The sequence below is a fragment of the Lolium perenne genome, chromosome 5, assembly GCF_019359855.2.
Source record: "Lolium perenne isolate Kyuss_39 chromosome 5, Kyuss_2.0, whole genome shotgun sequence".
NCBI classification, from domain to species: Eukaryota; Viridiplantae; Streptophyta; class Magnoliopsida; order Poales; family Poaceae; genus Lolium; species Lolium perenne.
Window position 1 is genome coordinate 49,089,796 of NC_067248.2, and position 24,050 is coordinate 49,113,845.

At 44.5% G+C, this 24,050-nt stretch overlaps 2 protein-coding genes, 1 long non-coding RNA gene and 1 other non-coding gene across 4 annotated transcripts; 2 read left to right on the forward strand and 2 right to left on the reverse strand.

The window, feature by feature from the left end:
• Nucleotides 1-347: 347 nt before the first annotated feature.
• LOC127299113 (uncharacterized) lies at nt 348-2,759 on the reverse strand. The gene is made up of 3 exons (XR_011745931.1): nt 2,626-2,759; nt 1,572-2,498; nt 348-967 (listed from the first exon to the last, which is right to left on the reverse strand). It is a non-coding gene; the product is annotated as an uncharacterized lncRNA (long non-coding RNA).
• A 494-nt stretch (nt 2,760-3,253) lies between these two features.
• Nucleotides 3,254-3,326, forward strand: TRNAA-CGC (transfer RNA alanine (anticodon CGC)). The gene has a single exon. It is a non-coding gene; the product is annotated as a tRNA-Ala (tRNA).
• A 4,357-nt stretch (nt 3,327-7,683) lies between these two features.
• LOC127299114 (formin-like protein 12) lies at nt 7,684-19,782 on the forward strand. The gene is made up of 18 exons (XM_051329012.2): nt 7,684-7,819; nt 8,541-9,238; nt 9,311-9,532; nt 9,616-13,181; nt 13,333-13,456; nt 14,036-14,107; nt 15,944-16,042; nt 16,157-16,198; nt 16,388-16,468; nt 16,554-16,604; nt 16,689-16,770; nt 17,036-17,130; nt 18,229-18,300; nt 18,376-18,492; nt 18,616-18,684; nt 18,770-18,836; nt 19,014-19,340; nt 19,436-19,782. Exons 1-17 carry the CDS (start codon nt 7,747-7,749, stop codon nt 19,196-19,198), a joined length of 5,715 nt encoding a protein of 1,904 aa, XP_051184972.1. The 5' UTR covers nt 7,684-7,746; the 3' UTR covers nt 19,199-19,340; nt 19,436-19,782.
• Nucleotides 19,783-20,528: 746 nt separating this feature from the next.
• Nucleotides 20,529-21,562, reverse strand: LOC127299115 (uncharacterized). The gene has a single exon (XM_051329021.2). It carries the CDS (start codon nt 21,560-21,562, stop codon nt 20,552-20,554), a length of 1,011 nt encoding a protein of 336 aa, XP_051184981.1. The 3' UTR covers nt 20,529-20,551.
• Nucleotides 21,563-24,050: the final 2,488 nt, after the last annotated feature.

Below are 24,050 nucleotides of genomic sequence, written 5' to 3' on the forward strand. Positions count from 1 at the left end.
ACTTCTATGTCCTCAGTGAAGACCTCTCTGAATCATCTACATATCTCATATTCTCATGCATAGCTTTGCACCTTCGCTTCGGGCACCACTATAATTACACCACTTTCATGTACTATTATAAATTTGTATTCTCTCATTCATTGAATGATGTCACGCACTTAATATTAATTTTTGCATCGAAGATTTGCCTACGTTGATTGGTAATTCAGCATGAAAAATCTTGTTGCATATCTTATAGACTCATCCATAGATATATTGTAGACTATCTAGAGTATATTGTGGTATCTAGCGTACTGTCTCATAGAGTACATCTTGGAGCCCCAAAATCTATATTGGATAAAGGAAAATTTTCTTAAGCATTCTGTCCTTTGATACTGTTCCATAGAGTACATTGTGGTAGCTCATAGTGTACCCTCTATGGTATGTCTATTAGAAAGACACAGATAATTTGCTGCATAGTACAAACAGAAGGGGTGGAACGAGACTGGGGTTACAAGCCCATAGCATATAGAACGAAAGCAAACTGAGTTGGCCACTCTACTTCTCATCTCATCTTAGAAAACAAAAATTTCCTAAAAATAATAAGCAGCAGAAGGCACAAGTAGCTTGTATTAGAGTAGTAGACGAACAGGATTCCACCGCCACCTACATTGTGAAGCACGACAGCCTGTTAGTATTGAAGGGCAATATTGTAAATATACAAACTGGACAATAGGATCATCACCATAACCAGAAACATGCATTTCCGCATGAGACATGGTATTTTCAGTAAGATTATGTTTGCACCGGCTGTGAAAAAATATAGGTAAGCTTATTATTATTACCTTCAGAAAAAATCCACGAAAAAGCTTTAGCATCCATCAAATATGTCATGGAAGTATAATATAAGGGATTGAATCAGGTCTTCCCTTATATGCTCCGGAATTTTTGACTTAAATACCCTTCCAGATCACTTATTAGCTGTTTTCTGCATTACAGGATAAAGTAAACAAATTCAGATATATTGAATGAAATGTAGACAAGGAGAATATAGTTTCATATTTGGCATATGTGAATAATAACTTAGACAGGTAAATGAATACATTTCCTACCATGTACAGTGCAACCTAATCATACTTACAGATCACAGGCTTGAAGAACAAAGACTGTATTATAAGCATTTTAGCAAAAGAAGCTCATGGAGAAAATAACTATAACTAGATTATAAATATGCAAATTAACGGCAACTATTTGAAGCAAATGCCATGCAAAACGAATACCTATTTGCTGCGTACAACAAAAGTAAGGACTATCGATAGAATTACATTACAAAACAATGAAGAGTGACAACAATCATACAATCATACTACAACCACACAGCACTGATGGAACAAGCAGATATCTGACTTAGTGGAATACAAGTAAAAAAGGGAAACCCGTATAATGTGCCAACAGCTGCATGGAGAACGTTAGTGCAACATTTCCGTAAAAATCTCATGGGCAGTGAAACTATTCCCATGCTTCATATATGTTAAAAAGCACAAGAAAAGGAAAGCTGAAGCACAAAACTCGGAGCAAATAAAGCACTTCACCTGATTACGTCGCTATCTACGGGTATCTTGCTCTTTTCTGTACAATGCCTCTTTGCAGAACCCATGAAATTACAGATGTCATCCGCCCAAACAGAGGACCGAAGCTCAGAAGAAGCTGATTCAGCAGACCTGTATATTTAAATTCACAAAACATGAAGTAAGCCTCATGAAATTACTACAGCTGAGAAGATAAAACACCAAGATGTCAAAGATACTAGAGAAGAAAAAAAAAGGAGAAGCACACACTGCAGATAAGCTATATAAGTATAACTAGCATATGGCAGTTTAGGGTATTTTTCAGCACATGTGGCCTTTAGCACCATTGGTCTTTGGGAGGTCAGTGACATATTACATGATCGCAGCCTGCAAGCAGGAGAAGCTAGTGCTAGGTCGATCTGATTATTCAGCATCTCGCGGTGTTTTGTACAACTAAAATTAGAAAGCATAGAAGCAACAATACCTTAAATACTAGAAGATGTCTACAATTTTTAATTCGCCAAACACAAGCAGATTTTGAAGTGCAAAAATTGACAGTCATAACCATACCACAAAGCGCCAGAAAAAATACGGAGAGCCGGATGCCCGGCGAGCGTGGACTTGGCCGGAATCTCAGGCACCGGCGACGTGCCTGAGGATGGCGACTGACGAATCTGGCCTCACTTTTGTATCTGGAGCCAGATCCACTTGGATGGATGGCGCCGGTTTCAGATCCCGGCGACGCGGCGCCTCCAAAAGATAACCTAATTCCACGGGGTCCCTCGTCTGACAAGCTGCGAGATGACAGCGAGCTGCAGATCCAACCAAGGTGGAGGCGTCCTCGACGCAGGTCATCGTGGAGCCCGGTGGACGCACGACGGGTGTCCATGGCGTTGCCGGCGACGAACTTCTCCAAGCACTCGACCTGCTGCCACGCCAGACCTCTTCATGCTGCAGTTTGATTATCTTCCATCAGATCGGAGGAAATCTCAGAAATAGATCGGAGGAGATCTCAGAAACAGATTGGAGGAAACCTCAGAAAATCGGATGCAAGGAAAACCAAACTGTGTGATCTTACCTGATAAGCAGCTCAGTAAAACCTTGGGGGCGGCCATGGATCTGCATGGAGGACGACGGCGGAAGAGCAGAGGAAGGGGAGGCTCGGTTTGGGAGGACGAGTGCTTCGAAATTAGAACTGGGGCAGGTGGCGCAGTGGCTTGGTACACCGAGCGACGTGGGGTTGGCCCACCGTATATTCGTATAAAGTACACAGCGATTGTACGTAGGTGCGCTCGTATATGAGGAAAACACCGGTCAATGACTTGGACGCGGGCCCCAGCGTCCGAATCTCACAGCGATGGCGGGCGACTGGGATTTCGACTGCGCCCCATTATATAAGCACCAGCGCATTTTCGAGTTCGATCCACCGATCCACGGAGCGCAACTGCGCAAGGAAGAACAGCTGCATGGTGAAGGGGGGAGATGGCCATCTATCTGTTGGGTGCTTCATTGCTTCCGTGTGTGTCCGAATCAATGGCCGGCGATCGAGGGCTTTCGCGACCGCGAACTGCAGAATGGGCGTCCAGTTACGAAATGGACGGAATTCTTTCTTCTTCTGCCTCCCGTCCGGCCGGTGGCAAGGGTCTCTCCGGCGACTCCACCTGTTTGGGTACATGTTTGCTCGCTTCCCAAAGTACACATCCATTGGGGGTGTAGCTCATATGGTAGAGCGCTCGCTTCGCATGCGAGAGGCACGGGGTTCGATTCCCCGCACCTCCATTGTTTTGCTATTTTGGTGTTAACTGCTGACGTTAGCCTTACCAGAAAAGTGCAGAGCAATAACGGACATTTTAATGCAGAAAATTAACCAGCCCAATATGTTGGTTTAGCCTACTTGACTGAATCTGACCGACTTTTTTTTTTGAGAATTCAGTGGCACTTTATTGCTCTAAAATGTTTACGGGAGTACAAAAGCCATCAGGTGGCTGGAGAAGCCAAACCTGACGTCCAAGATTGCCACAAACAATGCTAGCTGCCAGTGTGAGCTTCTGAATTTGAAGCTCTACATTTGTGTTTAAAACAAATGCTACTAAAGTTAATTGTCTTGGACTTAATTTCCATGAGAACCATGTTGTAACTCCAAGCATAGGGGCACTCCATATTACAGAGAGGCATTCCGACACTATCACAGTTTTCTGCAGGTTCAAATCTTCGGCCAAACAATTGGCCTTCCTGCACGCCTTCGCCTCTAGAACTACAGAGTCAGGAATGTCTTGGATGGACAACGCTGATGCTCCTGGAATCAATACGGAGGATACTAGAACATTTGAGTTTGGGTCGGAGCAAAAACATGTGTGTGTCTGTGCGTGGGAGGGGCGGGGGCATTGCGATCACAGGTTTCTCCTATCTCCTGACAGGCCACTCGGAGGAACAAGCAAGGACAATATGGAGGATACAAAAACATTTGAGTTCACGATGTAATAACCCCCCAAATTAATTATTTTTCACAAGCATAAAAACTACTACCTTCATCCCAAGGCTTATATTTTTTTGAAAAGTCAAACCAAGTAAGGTTTGATCAAACTTTTAGAAAATTCTATCACCAAATATGATATTTTTTAGATACCATCTGAAAATATATTTTATTATGTATCTAGTGATATTGATTTTGTATTTTGCGTGTTTATGATTTTTGATAAAAACTTGGTCAAATTTCACTTGGTTTGATTTTTTTTAAAAAAATATAAGCCTTGGGATGGAGATATTATTCAGTATTTCCATGTCCTATCTGCAGAGAAACCGTACCAATATGTTATGGATTTGGCGGTTATTTGGCCAAATAGGTCGATGTCATAATAATGGTTGCAATCTTAGACATCAAAACATTTAGTGCAAAAATTCATGAATATTCTAAAATTTATTCCAACGCATAATTTTTTTTTGCTAAGAAACCTTTTTCTTAAATGTATTTCACCACCTATAACTTTTTTTTTCATGCATCCTAGATAAATACACATGATTGCTAAAAATACTTGCAAAATTTAAAAAAAAAAACATTCCGGACAAATAAAAAATGCCCGTACATTTTTTGTGGCATATGTTCCACAATTTATGAAATATGTCCATATTTGTCATGTAATTTTCTGTGCCACTCATTCTCTTTCCAAAAAAAAGATGAAAAACACTTGATGTCAATAAAAAATTGTAAAGACCGGTCCATATAAGAGAAAAATTACATAAAAATTTCTAGATAACATCACAATTGATTTGATATGGTTTACACGCATTAAAACAACACTTCAAAAAGAACACAAAAATTGGAAAATTAAAATTAATCCAAAGTTAGAAAAGGTGGAAAAAAGAGCTCATAAAATAAGTCAAGGATTAAAATGATTAAATGCTTTATAGCTACATTTTTTATTTAGAAAAATATAATTCAAAGAAAATAACTACTCACTCCGTTCCATAATTCTTGTTACAGACTTGATGATTATAAACATATTTCATGAATAGATACATCCGAATCTGCGACAAGAATAATAAAATCTTGGAGGGTGCACTGGACATAAACTTTTGTTTTGTGGAGATGATAAAGAAGATGGACACACTTATTGTTCGCAGATGATAGCTTGTTATTTTTCAAAGCAACAGCGACACAGGCGACTAGAGTCAAGCTGGTCTTGGACACTTATGCGGTGAGTACAGGCCAACTGATCAACCCAAGTAAATGCTCTATTATGTTTGGGAGCTCATGTCCACAGATGCCTCGGGAAGAAATTAAGCAAATCTTGCAAGTTACTGCGGAAGCCTTTGAGACAAAGTACCTAGGTTTGCCTACTCCGGAGGGTAGAATAAATAAGGAGAAGCTCCAAAGTATACAAGCAAAGCTAGGCAAACGTCTCACTGTGTATGAGGATAACTTCATAACCCAAGCAGCAAAGGAAGTCTTGATAAAATCAGTTGCCCAAGCATTGCCAGTATACCTAATGGGAGTCTTCAAGCTGCCTTTTGGCCTCTGCGATGAACTCACCAAGATGATCAGACATTTCTGGTGGGGAACGGAGAAAGGGCAACGCAAAGCACATTGGATTGCCTGGGACAAATTGTTACGATCCAAAGATCAAGGCGGGCTTGGATTTAAGGACTTATGCTTGTTCAATCAGGCGTTATTGGCCAGGCAGGCATGGAGGCTAATACAGTACCCAGACTCCCTGTGTGCGCAACTTTTGAAGGCTAAATACTATCCAAATGGAAGCTTAATTGACACTGTGTTCACAGGTAATGCCTCGTCAACATGGCAGGCGATTGAGTATGGATTGGAATTACTGAAGAAAGGTATCATTTGGCGAGTGGGAAACGGAGTGTTGATTCGAGCATGGCGCGACCCCTGGATACCAAGAGGGAATCACAAGACAGGGGCACCTCGGCGATGTTGTCGATACCGATGGGTATCTAACTTCATACAGCCAGATGGCACCTAGGACATACAACGTGTGCAACACTTCTTTTCGGCTGATGATGCTGCAGAGATACTGAAGATTAAGCCATCCACTCGTAATGATGCCGATTTCCTAGCCTGGAGCTTGGAGAAGCAAGGTATCTTCACGGTGCGCAGCGCTTACCGCCTGGCTTTCCAAGAGCAAATGCACGAGCGCGGACTGGAAGCCACAAGCATACGGCCACATGGGGAGAGACCAATTTGGAGGCTAATATGGAAGTGCCCTGTACCCCCAAAAGTGCAGAACTTAGCTTGAAAGATTGGGAGCAACTCGCTTGCCACTCAAGCCAACAAAAACCGCAGGGGCATCAGAACTCCAGCAACCTGCCTCATCTGCGGCCAGGAGAACGAAGACACTTACCATGTGTTTATTAGATGCCCACATGCCCGCCATCTATGGCAGGCTATGAGAGAGATATGGGATTTACCCCCTAATTCTGCAATATGCAATACTAGGACATAATGGCTGCTGAATCTCATTCAGGGTTTAACTGAAGAACAACGAGCGAAGACACTTCTGCTGCTTTGGCGGATTTGGTATGTGCATAATGAAATTACTCACCAGAAGCCTGTACCAACAGTCGAAGGTTCCAGGCGATTCCTGATGAGCTACCTAGAGTCACTACTAATCATCAAGCAACACCCTGAGAAGGATTTGGAGAAAGGGAAGATTGTCGTCTCCCATGATACAGGGTTCAGGCGAGACAAGAAGGACACTGAATGCTGCAAAACACCTCGGAGGAAATGGGAACCACCCATGCAGGGTGAAGTGAAATTGAGCGTAGATGGTTCATGGTCCTCGCAAGGAACGGCTGGTGCTGGCATGGTGGTCAGGGATCACAAAGGTGATGTTCTGGTGGCATCTTGCAGGCAACTTCTTGAGTGCCAGGATGCTACTGAGGCGGAACTCACAGCGGTGGAGGAAGGCATGAAGCTGGCCTTAATCTGGACGAGCCTGCCGATCATCGTCGAAACCGACTGTGCTTAGGCGTTGGAGTTAATAAATGGCAGTACACCGAATATTTCTGTGTATGCCTTCCAAGTCTCAAGGATGAAAATAGACAGGACAGTAAATCGTGTTAGTCATGATCTAACGCACGTAGGTAGAGTACAGGCAAAAACACAAGTTTGGTTTAGGCAATCTCCTCCGGAGGTTGCTGAAGCTGTAGCCTTTGATTGTATTTCTATCCGCTTTCTTTTCCCCGCAAAAAAGAAGAAGAAGATGGACCTCTTTATTTTTTGAGATGATAGAAATGAAACTCTAATGGGCCGGCTTGGGAAGCTGAGCTGAGCCGAGCCGAGCCGAGCTGTTGATTTTGCTGTTTCGTCTGGTGCCGCCTCCTTCCTCCATTGGCTGGCTTCTCCCTTTTCTCTCTCTGTCTTCCTCCTTCCGCTTCCTTCTCCGCCACCCCAAAAAACCAGAGAAATTTTCGCACCAAAAAAATATCGAGGAAAAAAAAAAGCGAGGGCGAAACCCTAGCGAGCGGCGAAATCCGCCGCGCATTGCCTCCCTCCGGGGTTCGCGCGCGCGCGCGTCGCGTGCCGGAGCTGGGTCGTTGTGTCGCCGCCGCCGGCCGGCCGGGCGAGGCTTTCGTCGGTAGGGATTGGTCGGTGGGTTGCGCAGCAGGCGGACGCGATCGGGTGGTGGGGGTGCCGGAGGGATAGGCCGCCGGAGACGGCGGCAACGGGGAGGAGGCGGAGATGGCGCTGTTCCGGAGGCTGTTCTACCGGAAGCCGCCCGATCGGCTCCTCGAGATCGCAGACCGCGTCTACGGTAATCCTACGCGCTTCCTCCTCTTGCGAAATGCTGGGGGAATTTGTTGCCGAAAATTCACGAGCGACGTGGAATTGCCGAATTGGTCGCGATTTTGTGCTTGTGCTTGAGTTTTTTTTTTAGCTCTTTTAACTTTAGAAATGTTGTCTAGCTGTTTTTTTAGTGTAATTTTTTTTTTTGCTCTATACGTGAAGCAATTGCTGGTGCATGATTTTTTTGCCAACATGCTACCACTAATGTAGACGTTGCGTGCGTGCTGCATTAGCTAGATTTTTTTTTGTGAAAAGATCATGATAGTCTACTTAGACCAATGCATATTGGTGCTCCAGCCTACAGAAAAGAAGTGCTCCCTCCGGCCCTAAATACTTGTAGCAAAACCTGCGACAAGTATTTAGGGCTGGAGGGAGTAGCTGTATAACTAAGGCAAAACATGTGCTGATTATACTAGGGAGTATCGTGAACTGAAACTTGGGATACAATACGACAACAACATGAACGTGCTGCCCTTTTTTGCCAATCGCAATACTTAGAATTTGTGAATCGCTTAGGTTTTCAATATGTTAAACTGTCTATGTTGTGTTGCTATTTCGATATCTGGTTGTTTTGAACAAGTAGTGCCAGCCAGCCTTGCACTATATGCTAGTACTAAAATGTTCGTGTATGTGCTTACAACTAAAGTTTGACATGAAGAGTAAATGACTGACCTGTTCAATGCTTGCAGTATTCGATTGTTGCTTCTCGACAGACACCATGGACCAGTTCAGATACAAGAATTACATGGACAGCATCGTGTTGCAGCTCCGTGAGCAGTTTCCAGATTCTCCACTGATGGTACTGAACTTCAGAGATGAAGGGAAAAGCCTGGTTACAGGCTTGTTCTCCATGTACAGGATTACAGTCAAAGATTACCCCTGCCAGTACTTAGGATGCCCATTGCTTCCTTTGGACATCATCATCCACTTCCTGAGGCTGAGTGAGAGGTGGCTTATGCTCGAAGGGAAGCAAAACATTCTGCTAATGCACTGTGAGAAAGGTGGATGGCCAGTGCTGGCATTTATGCTTGCAGCTCTTCTTCTGTACCGGAAACAGTATAATGGGGAGCAAAGAACTCTAGACATGGTCTACAAGCAAGCACCCAAGGAGCTTCTTCAGATGTTAACAACATTAAATCCGCAGCCTTCTCATATTCGATATCTGCAGTACATATGCAAAATGGACTATGAGTTGGGGTGGCCCTCAGAACCCATTCCTTTCACCCTGGATTGTGTTATTCTTAGAGGAGTTCCAAATTTCGATGGAGTAGGTGGTTGTAGGCCAATAGTTAGAGTATATGGACAGGATATTCTAACAGCTGATAAAAGTCGCAGTGCTCTTGCAACACCATTCAAATCCAAGAAACATGTTAGGCGTTACAGACAGGTAATATCGAGCTCAGCTTATATCTTAACTGTTCGGTTGTTTGTTTTAGTTACGTATTAACTATCGTTGCAGGCAGACAACATGCCGGTGAAGTTAAATGTGGGATCCTGCGTCCAAGGTGATGTGGTCCTTGAATGCTTGCATGTGGATGATGGCCTAGAAAATGAAAGATTAATGTTTAGGGTGATGTTCAATACCTTCTTTATCCAGTCTCACATTTTACAGTTGAACTTTGAGGACATTGATGTCTGTTGGGATGCTGATCAACGGTTCACAAAGAACTTCAAAGCGGAGGTAGGCCATGCTTTTTCTTGCATGTATGAGGCAATTTATTATCGAATTGATTAATGTTAATTGTAAGTGCATGCCTGAACCAGGTACTCTTTTCAGAGATCAGTGCTGAATCCGATGCGTCTACTGAAATTGGATCCGATGATGATGAAGATGAGGATGACTGTGGTGATGAGATAGAAGTTGACTCTGGTGATGAGTTCTTTGAAGCCGATGAAATCTTCAGTAATCCTGATTCACATGATGGACACAAGGATGCAGAAACTCTTTCAATATCTTCTACAGATTGTACTCCAGGTGCTGAAGCCAGGAAAATCTCACCATTTTCCAGTCTCGAGTTGAATAGTGATATTGATGGGTCACGACAAAATAAGCCTTCGCCGTTTGAAATACTAAATGATGAGGAGGCATGCACATCTGTTGATACCAACATTATGCACGAAGACACCACCAGAGTAGTGTCAAGTTTGGAAAGTACAACAGATGGAGGCAGAGACAGCAGCACTTCGAGTTCTGCTATTTACAAAGATAAAGATGATGGCTGCTCAGTTGAAAACATCAGTCCCAGGCAGGACAGAACAGTTGATCCCAAGCAAGACTCGATTCATACTGATAATGTGTTGGTCAAAGAGGTGATTATATTAGAAACGAATAGTCCAAAGGACATACAGATGATCAAGGAAGTTATCATATCTGAAGTCACCACCCCAAAACAAGTGCTGCCGGGGGATACAGTGGAGATGGAATTAGGCAATGCAGTCGACATTTCAGAAAACATTACATTGACAGAGGCTGATAATACTGAAGGACTTGACTTTGTTCTCAAACAGGATGATGGAGATAGTCCAATAGAAGAACGTGTTACTTATGTCAATGACACCAATCAAGAGGACAACAGTAATATCGAACAGCCTAGCACCAGTGACACAAACGTTCTAGTGATTGAGCTCACAAATGAGAATAACAGGGTGGAGCTTTCATTGTTAGGGAAACCACATCCGCACAGCACAAGTGATACCCTGATTTTAAGTTCTGGTGAGCAAAATGTTGAGCAGTCTGATGCATCCAATAGTAATGGGACTGCAGAACAAACAGAGGGAACGGAAGCTTCAATATCCAACTCGACAGGCCAACCTTCGAATATTTCTTCTATGGATATGCTGCCTGGTGGATTTAGCTTAGCAGCAGATGGTGCTCTAACTCATCCCAGTGCAAGTGCAGTTACAGCTGACTCATCTCGCCTTGTGCTAAAGAAAAAAACTTTACTTCCTTTGTCAAGTATTTTTGCTCCATCAACTCCCAGGCGGCGTAATCTGCTTCGTTCAGCATCGACAGATTTGTCCTTTCTATCTCCATTGCAAACAGAATCAAATCAGAAGTCTGTTCCTTCTACAAGCGGAAGAGATGTTTTTGCTACACCTTCTGTGTCTCCACCAGTCCAATCCGCTACATCTCTGAGACCATCAAAAGTATTATCTCTAGTAAATCCCCCATTACGACCAATCAAAACTGTTTCATCTTTACCTTCAACTTCATTTGAAGCATATATAGAGATGTCAACTTCCTATTCTCCAACATCGCATGCCAACCATCAACTGCATGTTAACCCTTATCCTCCCTGCATACCACCACCTCCAAAACTTCACCTAGCAAAGACACAGGGAAAGGATTTACATCCAGGTAGTCTAGCTTTCCCTGCTCCCAACAGGTATGCATCTCACCCTCCAGCTCCACCTCCACCTCCACACACTCTTTGTAGACAAACTATTCTCAACTTAGGTGTTTCGTCTCTAACCTTACCACCCAAAAGTAGTATAGCGATGACAGAATTGCCACGTAAGGATAGTGAATCAGAAATATCTCCATCTCATGGAACAAATGATCCTTCAAGTTCAAAATTTGAAGAAGAATTGGAAGCATGCAAGGAGTTCTTGCCGTGTGAAATGATCGACGAAATGTCGCCCTCCACGGCTCATAGAAAAGAACATGGAGCCATTCCAACCCCACCAAATCCACCAATTTGCAGCTGGCATAGGGGAATTTCACAATCCCTTACCTCTCAACCTTGTCGTTCCCCTTCACCACCGCACCTGTCCTTGCTCCCATCTCCGCAACATTTGCCCTCACCTTCGCCTCCACCCTCAACACAATCCTTGCTTATACCTTCAAGAACACATGCGCCAGCTCCCCATTTACCTCATTCACCAGCTCTTCATGTAAACAGTATATCATTGCCGTCTCCACCACCACCACCACCACCTTGTCCTAGCGGAATTGTTGCACCTGTGTCTTTATGTTTACCTCTGCCCTTTTCAAGAGAAGATTCAACAAGCGAATGTTTGGCTGCTCCACCTCAATCTGTACCCCCACATCTTCCATCTCTTCCTAGAAATAATGCAACTCCACCTCCACCACCTCCACCTCTGCCTAGAGAACATGAAGTGATTTGCCCCTTGCCTCCAATTTCACCTAAAAGGCATGTCGCACCGTCACCTCCACCACCTCCTCTTGGACGACATCAAGTGCCATCGTATCCTTCCTTTTCCGAGGATCATGTAATAGCTCTGCCTCCACCTCTGACAAGGGATGCCATAATACCGCTGCCACCACCACCTCCACCCCCACCTAGAGAGAGCACACAGGAGTTCCCTTCATCAGAATGTCAAGTTGGAACTCCAATTCCATCACCGCATCCTTCTTTTGATGGAATGGAAAGAATTCCACCTCCACTTTCTCCTGAAGGAAGTAAAAGAACTCCACAGCCTTCTCTTACTGGAGGACCAGAAGGGACTCCAGTACAAAATGGATTTCAAAGTGGAGCTCCATCGCCGCCGCCACCCCTTGGAGGATATGGAGGGACATCTCCACCTCCTCGTGGAGCATGTGGAGCATGCGGAGCTCCATCGCCGTCGCCACCCATTGGAGGATATGGAGGGACATCTCCACCTCCTCACGGGGTATGTGGATTGGCTCCGCCGCCGCCTCTTCCGGGAGGGATACCTCCACCTCTGCCGCTACTTCCTGGGGCACATGGAGGAGCTCCACTGCCGCCGCCACTTCCCGGGGGATGCGAAGGGGCTCCTCCACCTCCTCCACTACCTCCTGGAACATATGGAGGGGCTCCGCCGCCGCCGCCACCTTCTGGAGGGGCACCCCCACCTCCTCCTCCACCCGGTGGCGGAGGAGTTCCACCTCCACCACCGCCTATTGGAGGACTGGGAGGAACACCATCTCCTCCACCTCCCGCTGGATTTCGAGGTGGAGCTCCGTCTCCTCCTCCTCCTCCCGGAGGGTATGGAGTGTCTCCACCACCGCCTCCTCCTAGAGGGCACGGAGGAGTAGGTGGCCCTCCTCCCCCTCCAGGTGCACCTACTCCTCCAATGCCCCCTGGAAGACCTGGTGGCCCACCACCGCCTCCTGGATTACCCGGTGGGCCCCCTCCACCACCTGGAGTACCTGGTGGCCCCCCTCCGCCTCCCGGTGGGCGAGGTGGGCCCCCTCCACCTGGTGGAAGAGGTGGGCTTACTCGTTTGGGCTCAAACTCAACTGCAATACGGAAGTCATCTCTAAAACCACTGCACTGGGTCAAGGTAACAAGAGCAATGCAGGGAAGTTTATGGGCAGAACTTCAAAAGCAAGCAGATGCTGATAGGTACACTCAGTTATTTCAACTGTTCTGTTTGCTACGAGATATAAATTCTCATAAAATGTTCTGACGATAACATGTCGTTATCAGCTTAATTCTCGAAAATAGTATATTTAACACATTCTCATTCTACTAACTGGTAGCACCATGTATGCAGCAATTCCGAGTTCGATGTGAATGAACTGGCGTCTCTTTTTACTATTGCACCAAAGACAAAAGGCGGTTCGAAATCAGAAGGGGCTGGAAAATCTCTTGGTTCGAAACCTGATAAAATTCACCTGGTAACTTGAAAAATATTTGCCCGGTGTTGTATTTCATCTAGCTCTGCTATTCTACTGAATTGTTTACTGGCATGGAAGTTTATTGTGCATACAATCTCAGCATCATGTATTTGCCAATACTTCTTCATTTCACTAAAAATCTGTAATTACCTAGGACAGGTCCGTAAAGTGTGCAATATTCTACCCAATTTCGCAACATGTTAATTACTTTATGTTTAAACCACCATTATACGACGACTGCTCTCTAACACATGACATGTAAAGTCATGCACAGAAGTAAGGTAGCATTGCCTCCTCCAAGTTAACCTGTGAGACTGAAGTCATGGTAAAGTTTAGTACATGCAGTTGCTACTGTCTTCTCATGAACTTAACTTACTGAAGGGCAAGAACATGGGTGCTGTTTCACACTCAGTTTTGTATTCGTACCATGTGCTAATTAATGGCTAACTCAAAGTATTTGTTTCTGGCATGAAGTGATTTGCATGAGACCTTTTTAGTTGAATTTCCTTTCATACTTATGTCGTTGTGCTGCAAACAAAAAAGCTGAAACTTTTGTTGGTGTCCTTGAAAAATCCACAGATCGATATAAGACGGGCCAATAACACAGAGATCATGTTGACAAAAATCAAAATGCCACTCTCCGATATGATGGTGAGTATCTCGCTACTAGCTTCTGCCTCTTTTTTTTAGAGAATGTGCAAACAACACATGCCCACCTTTTTTTTTTGACCCTGGACTGTGAGGCAAAGCCCCACAGCAAAATTTATTTATTTAATTAAAGAAAGATAAGTTTACAATATGTACAAAAAAGAAGCTAAAGAAACTTTGTCTCTAAGGTAGAGACTTAATCCAGGCAAGCAAACTATCCTTATGTTTAGCTTTAGTTCTATATTGCAGCAGAGTTATATCCTGGATGAATTTGCTTCTCCACTTAGTGAAAGAGCACTTCTCATTTCTAAAGATTTTCCCATTTCTAAGGATCCATATGTTCCAACATGCAGTCATCAGTACTTCCATAAAGAAAGGACGTCCAAAACTCCTTCTAGCCTGATCCAACACTTCTTGCAAATAATCATGTGGCTTCCATTCTATCTGCAAGTAGTTCCAAATTCTCACACTGAAGTTACACTCAAAGAATAAGTGAATTCGATCCTCATAAACCTTCCCTGGACATAAAACACAGTGTGTATCTTCAGTCACCTTCCAATGTCTTCTCTTTAATAAGTCTCTTGTATTTAATCTATCTGACAGCAATAACCATGCAAACACCTTTTTCTTCATGATACAACATGAATTCCAGAGCCACTTATATATCCTAGGAACCTGTATGTGTGAATGGATGTGTGTATAGAAACTTCTAGCTGTATACTTCTCACCCCAACAATACTTCCAAACATCTTTGCTTTCAGATAATGGGTTACTCTGCATAATATCCTGCAACTCCACCAACTCCTGATATGCTTGAAGTGATAAAGGCCTATGGAATAGATTCCCCATCTCCTGAGCCTGATAAACTTGAGCCACTGAAAAAATTTCATTGATCACAAAAGAAAAAAGTCTGGGAAACCTTGCACACATAGGCTGAGAGGAACTCTGTATTTCCCAGTTATCAGACCAAAATAATAAAGTATCTCCTCTTCCATGCTGCACCTTAGCCACACCTCTAAAATTATCCACCTGCTTTATTACATCCTTCCACCAAAAAGAACCACAAATGTGCTCTGCATGTGGCACTTTTCCTTGGTAGTAGGCTTCCCAAACCAAATTTACCCAGGGCAGATCCTGCTTATTGTAGAATTTGTCAAGGAACTTGATAAGCAGAGCTGCATTCTGTTTCTGGAAATCCACTATCCCCACCCCTCCTTTGAGCTTAGGCTTACAGATCATATCCCAAGCTGCCAATGACTGTTTAAGCTCCCCCCCTTATCTCTCCACAAGCATTGTCTTAGTATTCTGTCCAACTGCTTAGTCACCTTTTGATTGAATAGGGAGCAAACATACATACAAGAAAGGGAGCTTAGCGGCAAGACCAATGCCATAAGCAACCCTAATAGCAAAGAAGGCACATGATGTCATTGGAAGGGCAATCTTGTTGATTGCTTAAGTTCCTTCTAAATAGTGTAGAAGATTCAACATAACTTTTTTTCACCAGTTCTGTTGAAGTGATAAAGTGAAGATTGAGCATTAACTCAAATATCAATGAGTTGTAGGGAGATCTATTTTTTCCTGAAATGTTTCTTGGAAGTCCTTGGCATATTTCTTGGAACTCACTTAAAAGCTAAAGCTGCTTCAATTTTTAAAACCATCTCCCTGTTTTGTATGTGGAGTTTACCCAAAATTAATTCTGGTTTGTTAGTGAGTTGAGTCAGTAGTGAAGTAAGTTTAAAGTGCACTGTTCATTCAGAAAATTGTTGTCTGCATATCAGATACTTTGTATAGTAATTATACTTTCTCTACCTTTGTCTTTACTCTCTCTACCTACAACAGAGTTCTGCTCTGGCTTTGGACGACTCAGTTTTAGACGCTGATCAGGTTGAAAATCTCATAAAGTTTTGTCCAACAAAAGAGGAAATGGAGCTTCTAAAGGTTTTTTTTCAACTTAACACTTTGAATTTTCCTCTTGCCCCTTGTTAATCATGAATAATTTTCTTCTCTAAATTTCTTGCAAAAGTAAAATATCTTGTAAATTTTGGCTGTCAGAACTACACCGGAGACAAGGACAGTCTTGGAAAGTGTGAGCAGGTAAACTATGTCTTTCGGCTTACAAGTATACTCTTTTCTTTCATCGAAGTTTACCTGATTATCTCATAAATAGAGCTTCCTTTTCTGTTATCTATTTTGCTGGTCATATTTGATGTCAACTGAAGTTTTGATTATATGTTATATCTGTACTTCAGTTTACCTTACTATTTATCTTTCTCCTATATACAGTTCTTTCTAGAATTGATGAAGGTGCCAAGGGTTGAATCGAAGTTTAGGATATTTGCATTCAAGATCCAGTTTCAGTCACAGGTCATACACTGTTGAATTTTTGAGATTAAGGTCATTTGTGTTGTTCATGGCTTTCTCACTCTCCACTTATTTCTTTCCTGCTTAGATTAGGGATGTTAGAAGGAATTTGCAGACTGTGGCATCAGCTTGTGAGGAGGTAAACATTCTAACAACTCAGAAGTTTTTCACATACAGCATTCATGTTTAGCATGCAAGAACTCATCTCTGATATGCCAATCAGCTCAGAGGCTCTGAGAAGCTGAAGGTGATCATGAAGAACATTCTGTTAATCGGGAACACATTAAATGAAGGAACACCAAGAGGTAATTATCTTTGATAGTTTCTAATCATCCTATTAGTTGGGAGGAATGCTCCAGTGATCAACCTATTGTACGATACTATCTTCCTTTGACTATCAAGAAAACAAGTTGTTCTGTAGATGGAACAATGCAAAGCAATTTAGGAGAGTAGATTGAAAATGTATTAATATCAACGTACTACATCTTCAGGGTTTCTATCTAGGTTACTAGATAAATTTGACTTCCCGTGCCTCATTGGTTTAATTTCATTTTTGCTATTTCCTTGCAGGCCAGGCTGTCGGTTTCCGCTTGGACAGTATCCTAAAACTTGTAGAGACCCGTGCAACCAGCAGCAGAACAACACTAATGCACTTTCTTTGCAAGGTAGAAAAATAGCTGCCAGACATTGATTGATTAAAAAATAGGAAAATAATATTTCATACGTAGCTGATTCATGGCACTCTCCGTAGAATTCTGATCCAGATCACGCAAACCACGTCATGGTTTGGCAGTGATCTGATTTGTGGCAGTTTTCCTTCTGATTCTCTGGGAGAATGGGGGATGACAAACCATTTTTGATGTTTTTTTCTTTGACGGGAACCATTGTTGATGTTAACATAATGAGAAGGCGCAGGAGACGTCCACGGCTCACCCGTCATCTTCTGGCCGTTGCTCATGCAGCCAGACGTGCTCCCTGGCCACATCCTAGACGGCACAGCCTTGGCATCCTATATTAGACGAGGGGCATGGAGGTTTGTAAAGGGTGGATGCTTGAGAAGCATAGAAGTGAGCACAAGGATGACCTGTATGTGCACGTAGACTGGTAATTTACAGAGCCTCCGGCTCTGGGGCAAATCCTATTTATCTGGTCAATGCAAATCCCTTGCTACCTGGAATATAGTTTGCAAACCCCAAAACAATGGGGGTTGGTGTTATTGTTCTAGATGTACAGAAGGTTGCCTTCATGGTCATGGTCAATTTTTTTTCACGAATTCTACAATAAGGAGAACATCCCATGGGTTAAACTGGTATGGTGATAGGACAGCAGAACACCCTCATTCCACTCGTGTGGGTTCTTTTTGGTGGCGTGATGTCTTTGGACTTCGTGACAATGCAAAAGAATCACCAAATTCCATATTAGTTGTGATAAAATCTTCTTTTTTGCATGAGGTGGCCTCCCTGTGAGCTTTATGCAAGACTCCACTCTGTCGCTAAAAATGATCAGCTTAGCTTTTGTGGAATAAACTGGATAGACCTCCATAAAAAATGCTTGGCAGGACGACTAACTTGATCCACAAGTCTGACCACAGTTCTAACTCAATGATATGTGCATTGTTGTAAACGGAGAAGCAAAAGTTAGAATCAAATTTGTTATAAGTTTTAAGAAAACCAGTTGACAACAAGTTTTCTTTGTTCATGCTGCTTATTTTGCATCCATACAGTATGATTCAAAACATAATGACTGGTTTAAGTGTTCTTCAGTCCCTCGCAGGGAAATCACCAGAACTACTGGATTTTCATGAGGATCTTGGTAGCTTGGAAGCTGCTTCGAAGGTATTGTGCACGTTGACTAATTTGGATAACTTACATCGGTACTATTTATTATATTTTCTTTAATTATTTAAACAGTTGCAACTGAAAGCATTGGCGGAGGAACAGCAAGCAGTTGTAAAAGGTCTAGAGAAAGTTGAACAGGAACTAACTGCTTCAGAAAGTGATGGGCCAGTTTCTGATGCTTTCCGTAAGGTACATTTCCCAACCTTTTCTGGTGTCTTGATTCCATCAGATTTTATTGATGTGCTATTTTCTATTTTAGCCGTTATGCCATCAAGCAGATGACTTAATGTTTTCTTGTATGGTACAATGTAGACTTTAAAGGAGTTCCTTGATGCTTCTGGTGCTGATGTACGCGCCCTATCAGCACTCTATGTTGAAGTTGTAAGCCTTTCGTGGCCGTCATTGCTTTCATTACTAATAATGAACACTTTAAATCTGCCCACTTTTGACGTACAAGTGCTGACAGGGTAGAAGTGCAGATGCACTTTCCCTTTATTTTGGAGAAGACCCTGCAAAATATCCTTTTGAGCAAGGTAATTCATGCCAAGTTATCTATTGAATTGGTCTATGGGAGATGGTGCTGAAAGAATGTACATTTTATTTCCTTCACTCCTCGCATTTCCTTATCTACAAAATAAAGCAGGCACTTGATAGTAACTTGATATCCTTGTTATCTTTTACTCATACTGAATGTTTTGAAAACTATGCAGTTGCTTCGACCCTTCTAACCTTCGTGGGGTTATTTCGGAAGGCACATGAGGAGAATCTGAAGCAGATTGAGGCTGAGAGGAAGAAAGCACTGAAAGAAGCAGAAAAGGAAGCAAGCCAGGACAGAACTCCTGTAAAATCAAAAGATGGATTTGCAGACAGATCACCAAGGTCACCCTTCAAATGATGATATCTGCCCCGCAACTTGGATGTGGTCATCGGTTTTCCCCTCAACAGACCGACCTCTGCTAGCCATGCGGATCTTCAGGAGGCTCGACTGTCGCCGAATGCATGGCTTCCTTGGGGACATCTTATGCTTACAAGACAAGGTACACATACTACAATTATGCTTCTTCACTGTAACGTGTGAAATATTCTTATCTGTATCACCCTAACCTATAGTCATTTATTTTGTCCCGTACAGATATACTTTTGGTTGGGACATCCATGTTTGATTGCACATGACACTGTACAAAGCTAACCCAATACCTAACGTAGGCCCCCCTGTACAGAATATCTCTGTTTACACTAGACGTAGCAGCAGGAGTAGGCCAGTTGTTGTAAACTAGGAAAGTGTAAGAAATGGTGAGTAGCTCAAAAGAAATAGAAGAGGATTAGAGTTACCACAGGACTAACAGGCAGTTTTCTAACCATAGATTGACACCCCTGTAGCCCAACCCAGTGATCCTACAAGATGTGATGATACGATCCTGTGCAGTCATGCTTTTCATTTGTATATGGTGATCTTTGGTCATTTATGTTCCGAATCCACCACTATGTGCAGTCATGCTTTTCATTTGTTGCCAAATCTTGGGTCGACCCTATCTCAAAAGGGCAACATTTAGTTGGGTGTCCAGATCAATTAAAGCTTGGGTGTTTTCGCCCGATGGCTGCAGAGACAGAAAAATGTCCCTATGTGCGCTCCGCCCTTCCCTAATCTCTTACTACTGTACTGCATTTGTAGTCTATGGCACTGCACTTTTCAGTTGTACAATTTCCAGTATGCTGTAATTACAATGCTTCGTACATGGGCCACCTCATGCGATCTCAATATCTGACAGTTGAAAGGCAGGAATTCGAATGTAAAACCTGACAGATGTGATCGCCAGGGTGCAGGAGCACTGACTTAGATATTCTGTACTGTAATGTCTTCTCCAATGGTCCACTCGGAAGTTTCTTCAGTTGCCAACCCCCACAAAGCAGATAAAAAAAAAATAAAGCAGAATGTTGAACCTACCCCTATTGTTTTCTTTGCGCGCATTGCAAAATTCCCTGCTTATTTATTTCATTTCGACGGAATATTTTCTGCTGTACAAATCGAACCATGTTTTACATTTCATTTCCATGCCAAGAGAAAAGAAAATGACGAAAAAAAACTATCCAGCAAAGAAACAAAAGAAACAGTTCTATCCCCCAATTCACTATGTTTCTCTGGACCCATCCAAGAGTTTCTCAGAATGATCGATAAACCTATTTGGTGGCTATATGTCTACTATGGCTTCGGAATGGCGAAGACGGCGACAGACGGTTGAGATGATGATCAAGCCTTGAGGTCACCCTTCTCCTCCGGCTCCAGCTCTCTGAGCTCGTCGGCCTCACTCCTCTTGCAGCAGCTCCTGTAGAAGATGCAGCTGACGATGATCTCGAGGACGACGCAGAGCGCGTGGATGTAGGCGACCGAGAAGGCCTCGCCGGCGACCCCCGGCGCGAGCCTCCCGGCTTTCCGTCGCTGCGAGACGACCCGGAGCTGGAAGAGCGCCTCCGCGGCCGCCATGCCGAGGTTGGTGGGCAGCGCGAGCGCCAGCGCGGTGGGCACGCTGCCCCTGATGAGCACGCACGCCCTGAGCAGCGCGCCGTGCCCCGCCACGCCGCGCTCCATGGCGGCCACGACGAGCGCGAGGTTGCAGACGACGGTGGCGACGCCGACGGCGACCGAGTAGGCGATGGCGCCGGCGGCGGAGAGCGCGAGCGTGGAGGCGTGGGAGGTGAAGCCCAGGAGGTCGGCGGCGCCGAAGGCGAGGAAGAGCAGCGAGAAGACGGCGGCGTTGGCGGAGAGCATGACGAAGGAGTTGAACAGGTGCGTGGCGACGAGCGCCGGGTACGCGCGCGCGACGGCGGCGGCGCGCGGGAGCGACATGCGGCGCCGCCGCGGCGCGTCAGGAGCCGGGGCGGCGAGCACGGCGGCGACGCAGGCCTTGGCGAGCAGCAGGAAGGTGAGCGCGAAGGGCAGCGTGGCGGCGAAGGTGAAGACGGTCTGCGAGAGCTTGCCGTTGAGCAGCGAGAAGAAGGACGAGGGCGGGAACCCCGCGGCGTGGAACATCTCCCGGAGCCTGGAGGACGCGCCGCGCAGCGTGGACGACGAGGGCGCCATGGCCTGGGACGCGAGCACGGCGGCGGAGAATGGCAGGGCGAGGAGGGCGGCCACGGGGCTGAAGCAGTGGTAGCCGTCGAAGAATGCCACCACCGCCGCCCTCAGCACCCTCCCGGCCCTCCACGCCGTCGCCGACGACGAGGCGCCATACCCAACTAGCAACCCTCCTCTCCTAACCATGGCGCGAATGGATCAAGATTGACGTACGAGGCGATCGAGGAGTACGTAGACGACAATGGAGTGTGTAGATGGCTAGGGAGGTAGAGCTGGTGGTGGAGTTTTTATGGTGGCGAGGTTGCGTCGAGTGATGGTTGGCAGGTCAAGAAGAACTGAAGGAGAGTGTTTGTCAGTTGATCTCGGCCGGGCCAACCACCGGTGGATGGAGCTGAGCTGACCCGGTAACTGCAACAAAGAACCGGAGAAGAAGCAACGCAAGCGAGACCAAATTTATAGCTACTAATTATTTGGCTAGCAATTAATCATCTCCATTCTTAAGAAGCAATGCAACCGGAGTTATCCACCGCTCTCTCTTTTTTTTTGGAAGTCTTGCTATAGATGTCAATAGTTTAGGTAACACCATCAAACTGCAACAAAGAACAGGAGAAGAAGCAATGCAAGGGACCAAATCTATAACTACTAATTATTTGGCTAGCAATTAATCATCTCCATTTTTAAGAAATCGGATGACTGGATGAGGATGAATTTATCCAACTGCTTGTTTTTTTGGAAGCATTGCTATAGATATCAAGAGTTTCGGTAACCAGTTAAAAGAAAAGAAAATACCCAAAAAAAGAGTTTTGGTAACATCATCAAACTTATCGCTTCCTTGCCTATAATGTATACGTACAAATTAAAGAGACGAGCGCATTGTAGAGGTGACGTCGGGTGCAATGCAATGCGGTGTGGTGCGAGTGACGACGAAGAGGTTTCGTGCATCACATCGCACTCAATCAGAATCAACGGATATGCAGCTTTCGGGCGTACATGCGACAAGCTAGAGAGAGCCAGGCGGTGGAACCGTGGCTTAGCTGTGACGGTGTTCCGTCGATGGTTCCGACATGCCGTGCTCCCCATAACCTGTTATGCTATTTTTCGGATGCGTTATTACTTTAAAAAAGTTTAAGCGTTACATTCACCTCTTTGCATAGCTAAGATGTACACAATCATCTAAAATATTCAGAAAAGGCAAACAGACAGTGGATGCACAAAAGTTCAACCGACTGAAAGATAAACTAGACATGAGGAGTGCAATCCTACGATTATGCAGCCACCCATATTGGGTAATTCCTTCGCCGTATCCTCCAACCATGAAGACACCTCCGTAAAAAGATCGCGATCTTCCGTGCGCTGAAGCGACAGCCATGAACGGTGCAAAGTCGTACACCAGTATATGACCTACATAAGAGAAGAAATTTTATCATTAAAAACGTTGTCGTTCCTACAGAGCCAAAGCGACCATAAGATGACAATCGCTCCCACCCTGATAAGTAACTTGAACCTAGAATTCATCCCCTTTAGCCAATTGCCAAAAATGTTCATAATGCTTCGCGGCGGCTATAAGGTAGAACAACAGAACCAATCTGATTGATTGATCATATAGACCTAGCAAACTGACACTAGAAGAAAAGGTATTTTATTGTCTCCTCGTCGTGACAAAAAAATGCATTTCGTACATCCGTGTCAATTGTGTTTTGCAAGGTTATCTTTAAGAATAACACCACGACGGATATACCATGCCAAAAAAACCTTAATTTTCAACGGTATCTTCATCTTCCAAATGCACTTATTATTAAGTACCGGTTGAACGGGTTCGATTAACGCTTTATACATAGAACCAACCGAAAAAACACCGTTCTTCGTAAGTCCCAACAGAATTCATCGGACCCCTGTATTAGCTGGACTAAAGCTAACCGTTGTAGCAGCTCATTTCAAGATACCAACCGGGGTCCAATAAGATCACGCTTGAAAGTCATAGTCGGTGGACATGTTTCCATCACCTTTGCTAAGGTATCACCTTTATGGCGTACAATATTATACAAAGTTAGATATTATTCTCGAAGATTGGTTCCTCCCAACCATTTATCCTTCCAGAACCTTATCTCCGACCCATCCCTGATGGAGAAAGAACCACATGGGAAAAAGTACTTCTTAGTTGCCATAATGCCAGTCCAAAAATACTCATGTCGAGATGATACTGGCTCTATCAGAATGTGAGTTGTAAAGTGCTTGGAGGCTCGACTCGTTCGCTCATCCTCTCCTAGGCGGCGGCTGCCCATCTCCCTCCCATCTCCACCAGCCAAGACGTTGGTTCCCTCTCCTTCCTTGTCGCTCCGACGGTAGGAGGGAGGGGGACCTCATTCCTCCGCTCTGTAGTTAGGGTTATGGTTTGTCTGTTGTGGTGGGTTGTTGGGGTGGTGGGAGCGACGCCCGGGCAAATAAATCTGCCTCAACTCCACTCCCACACCGCCGGGGACCTTCACGGCGGCGTCCTGGAGTTGATGGCAATGTGTGCTTGTCGGTTATTCAGATCGGTAGCTTGGTCTTCTCGCCGCTCTTAAGATCTGGCGAGATCTGTTTCTCGATGTGTCGTTGGAGCTCGTCGTCTTCCATGATGGCGCTGGGGATCGGGGCGAGATGGATACTCTGGAGCGAGGATGTTGGTCCGGAC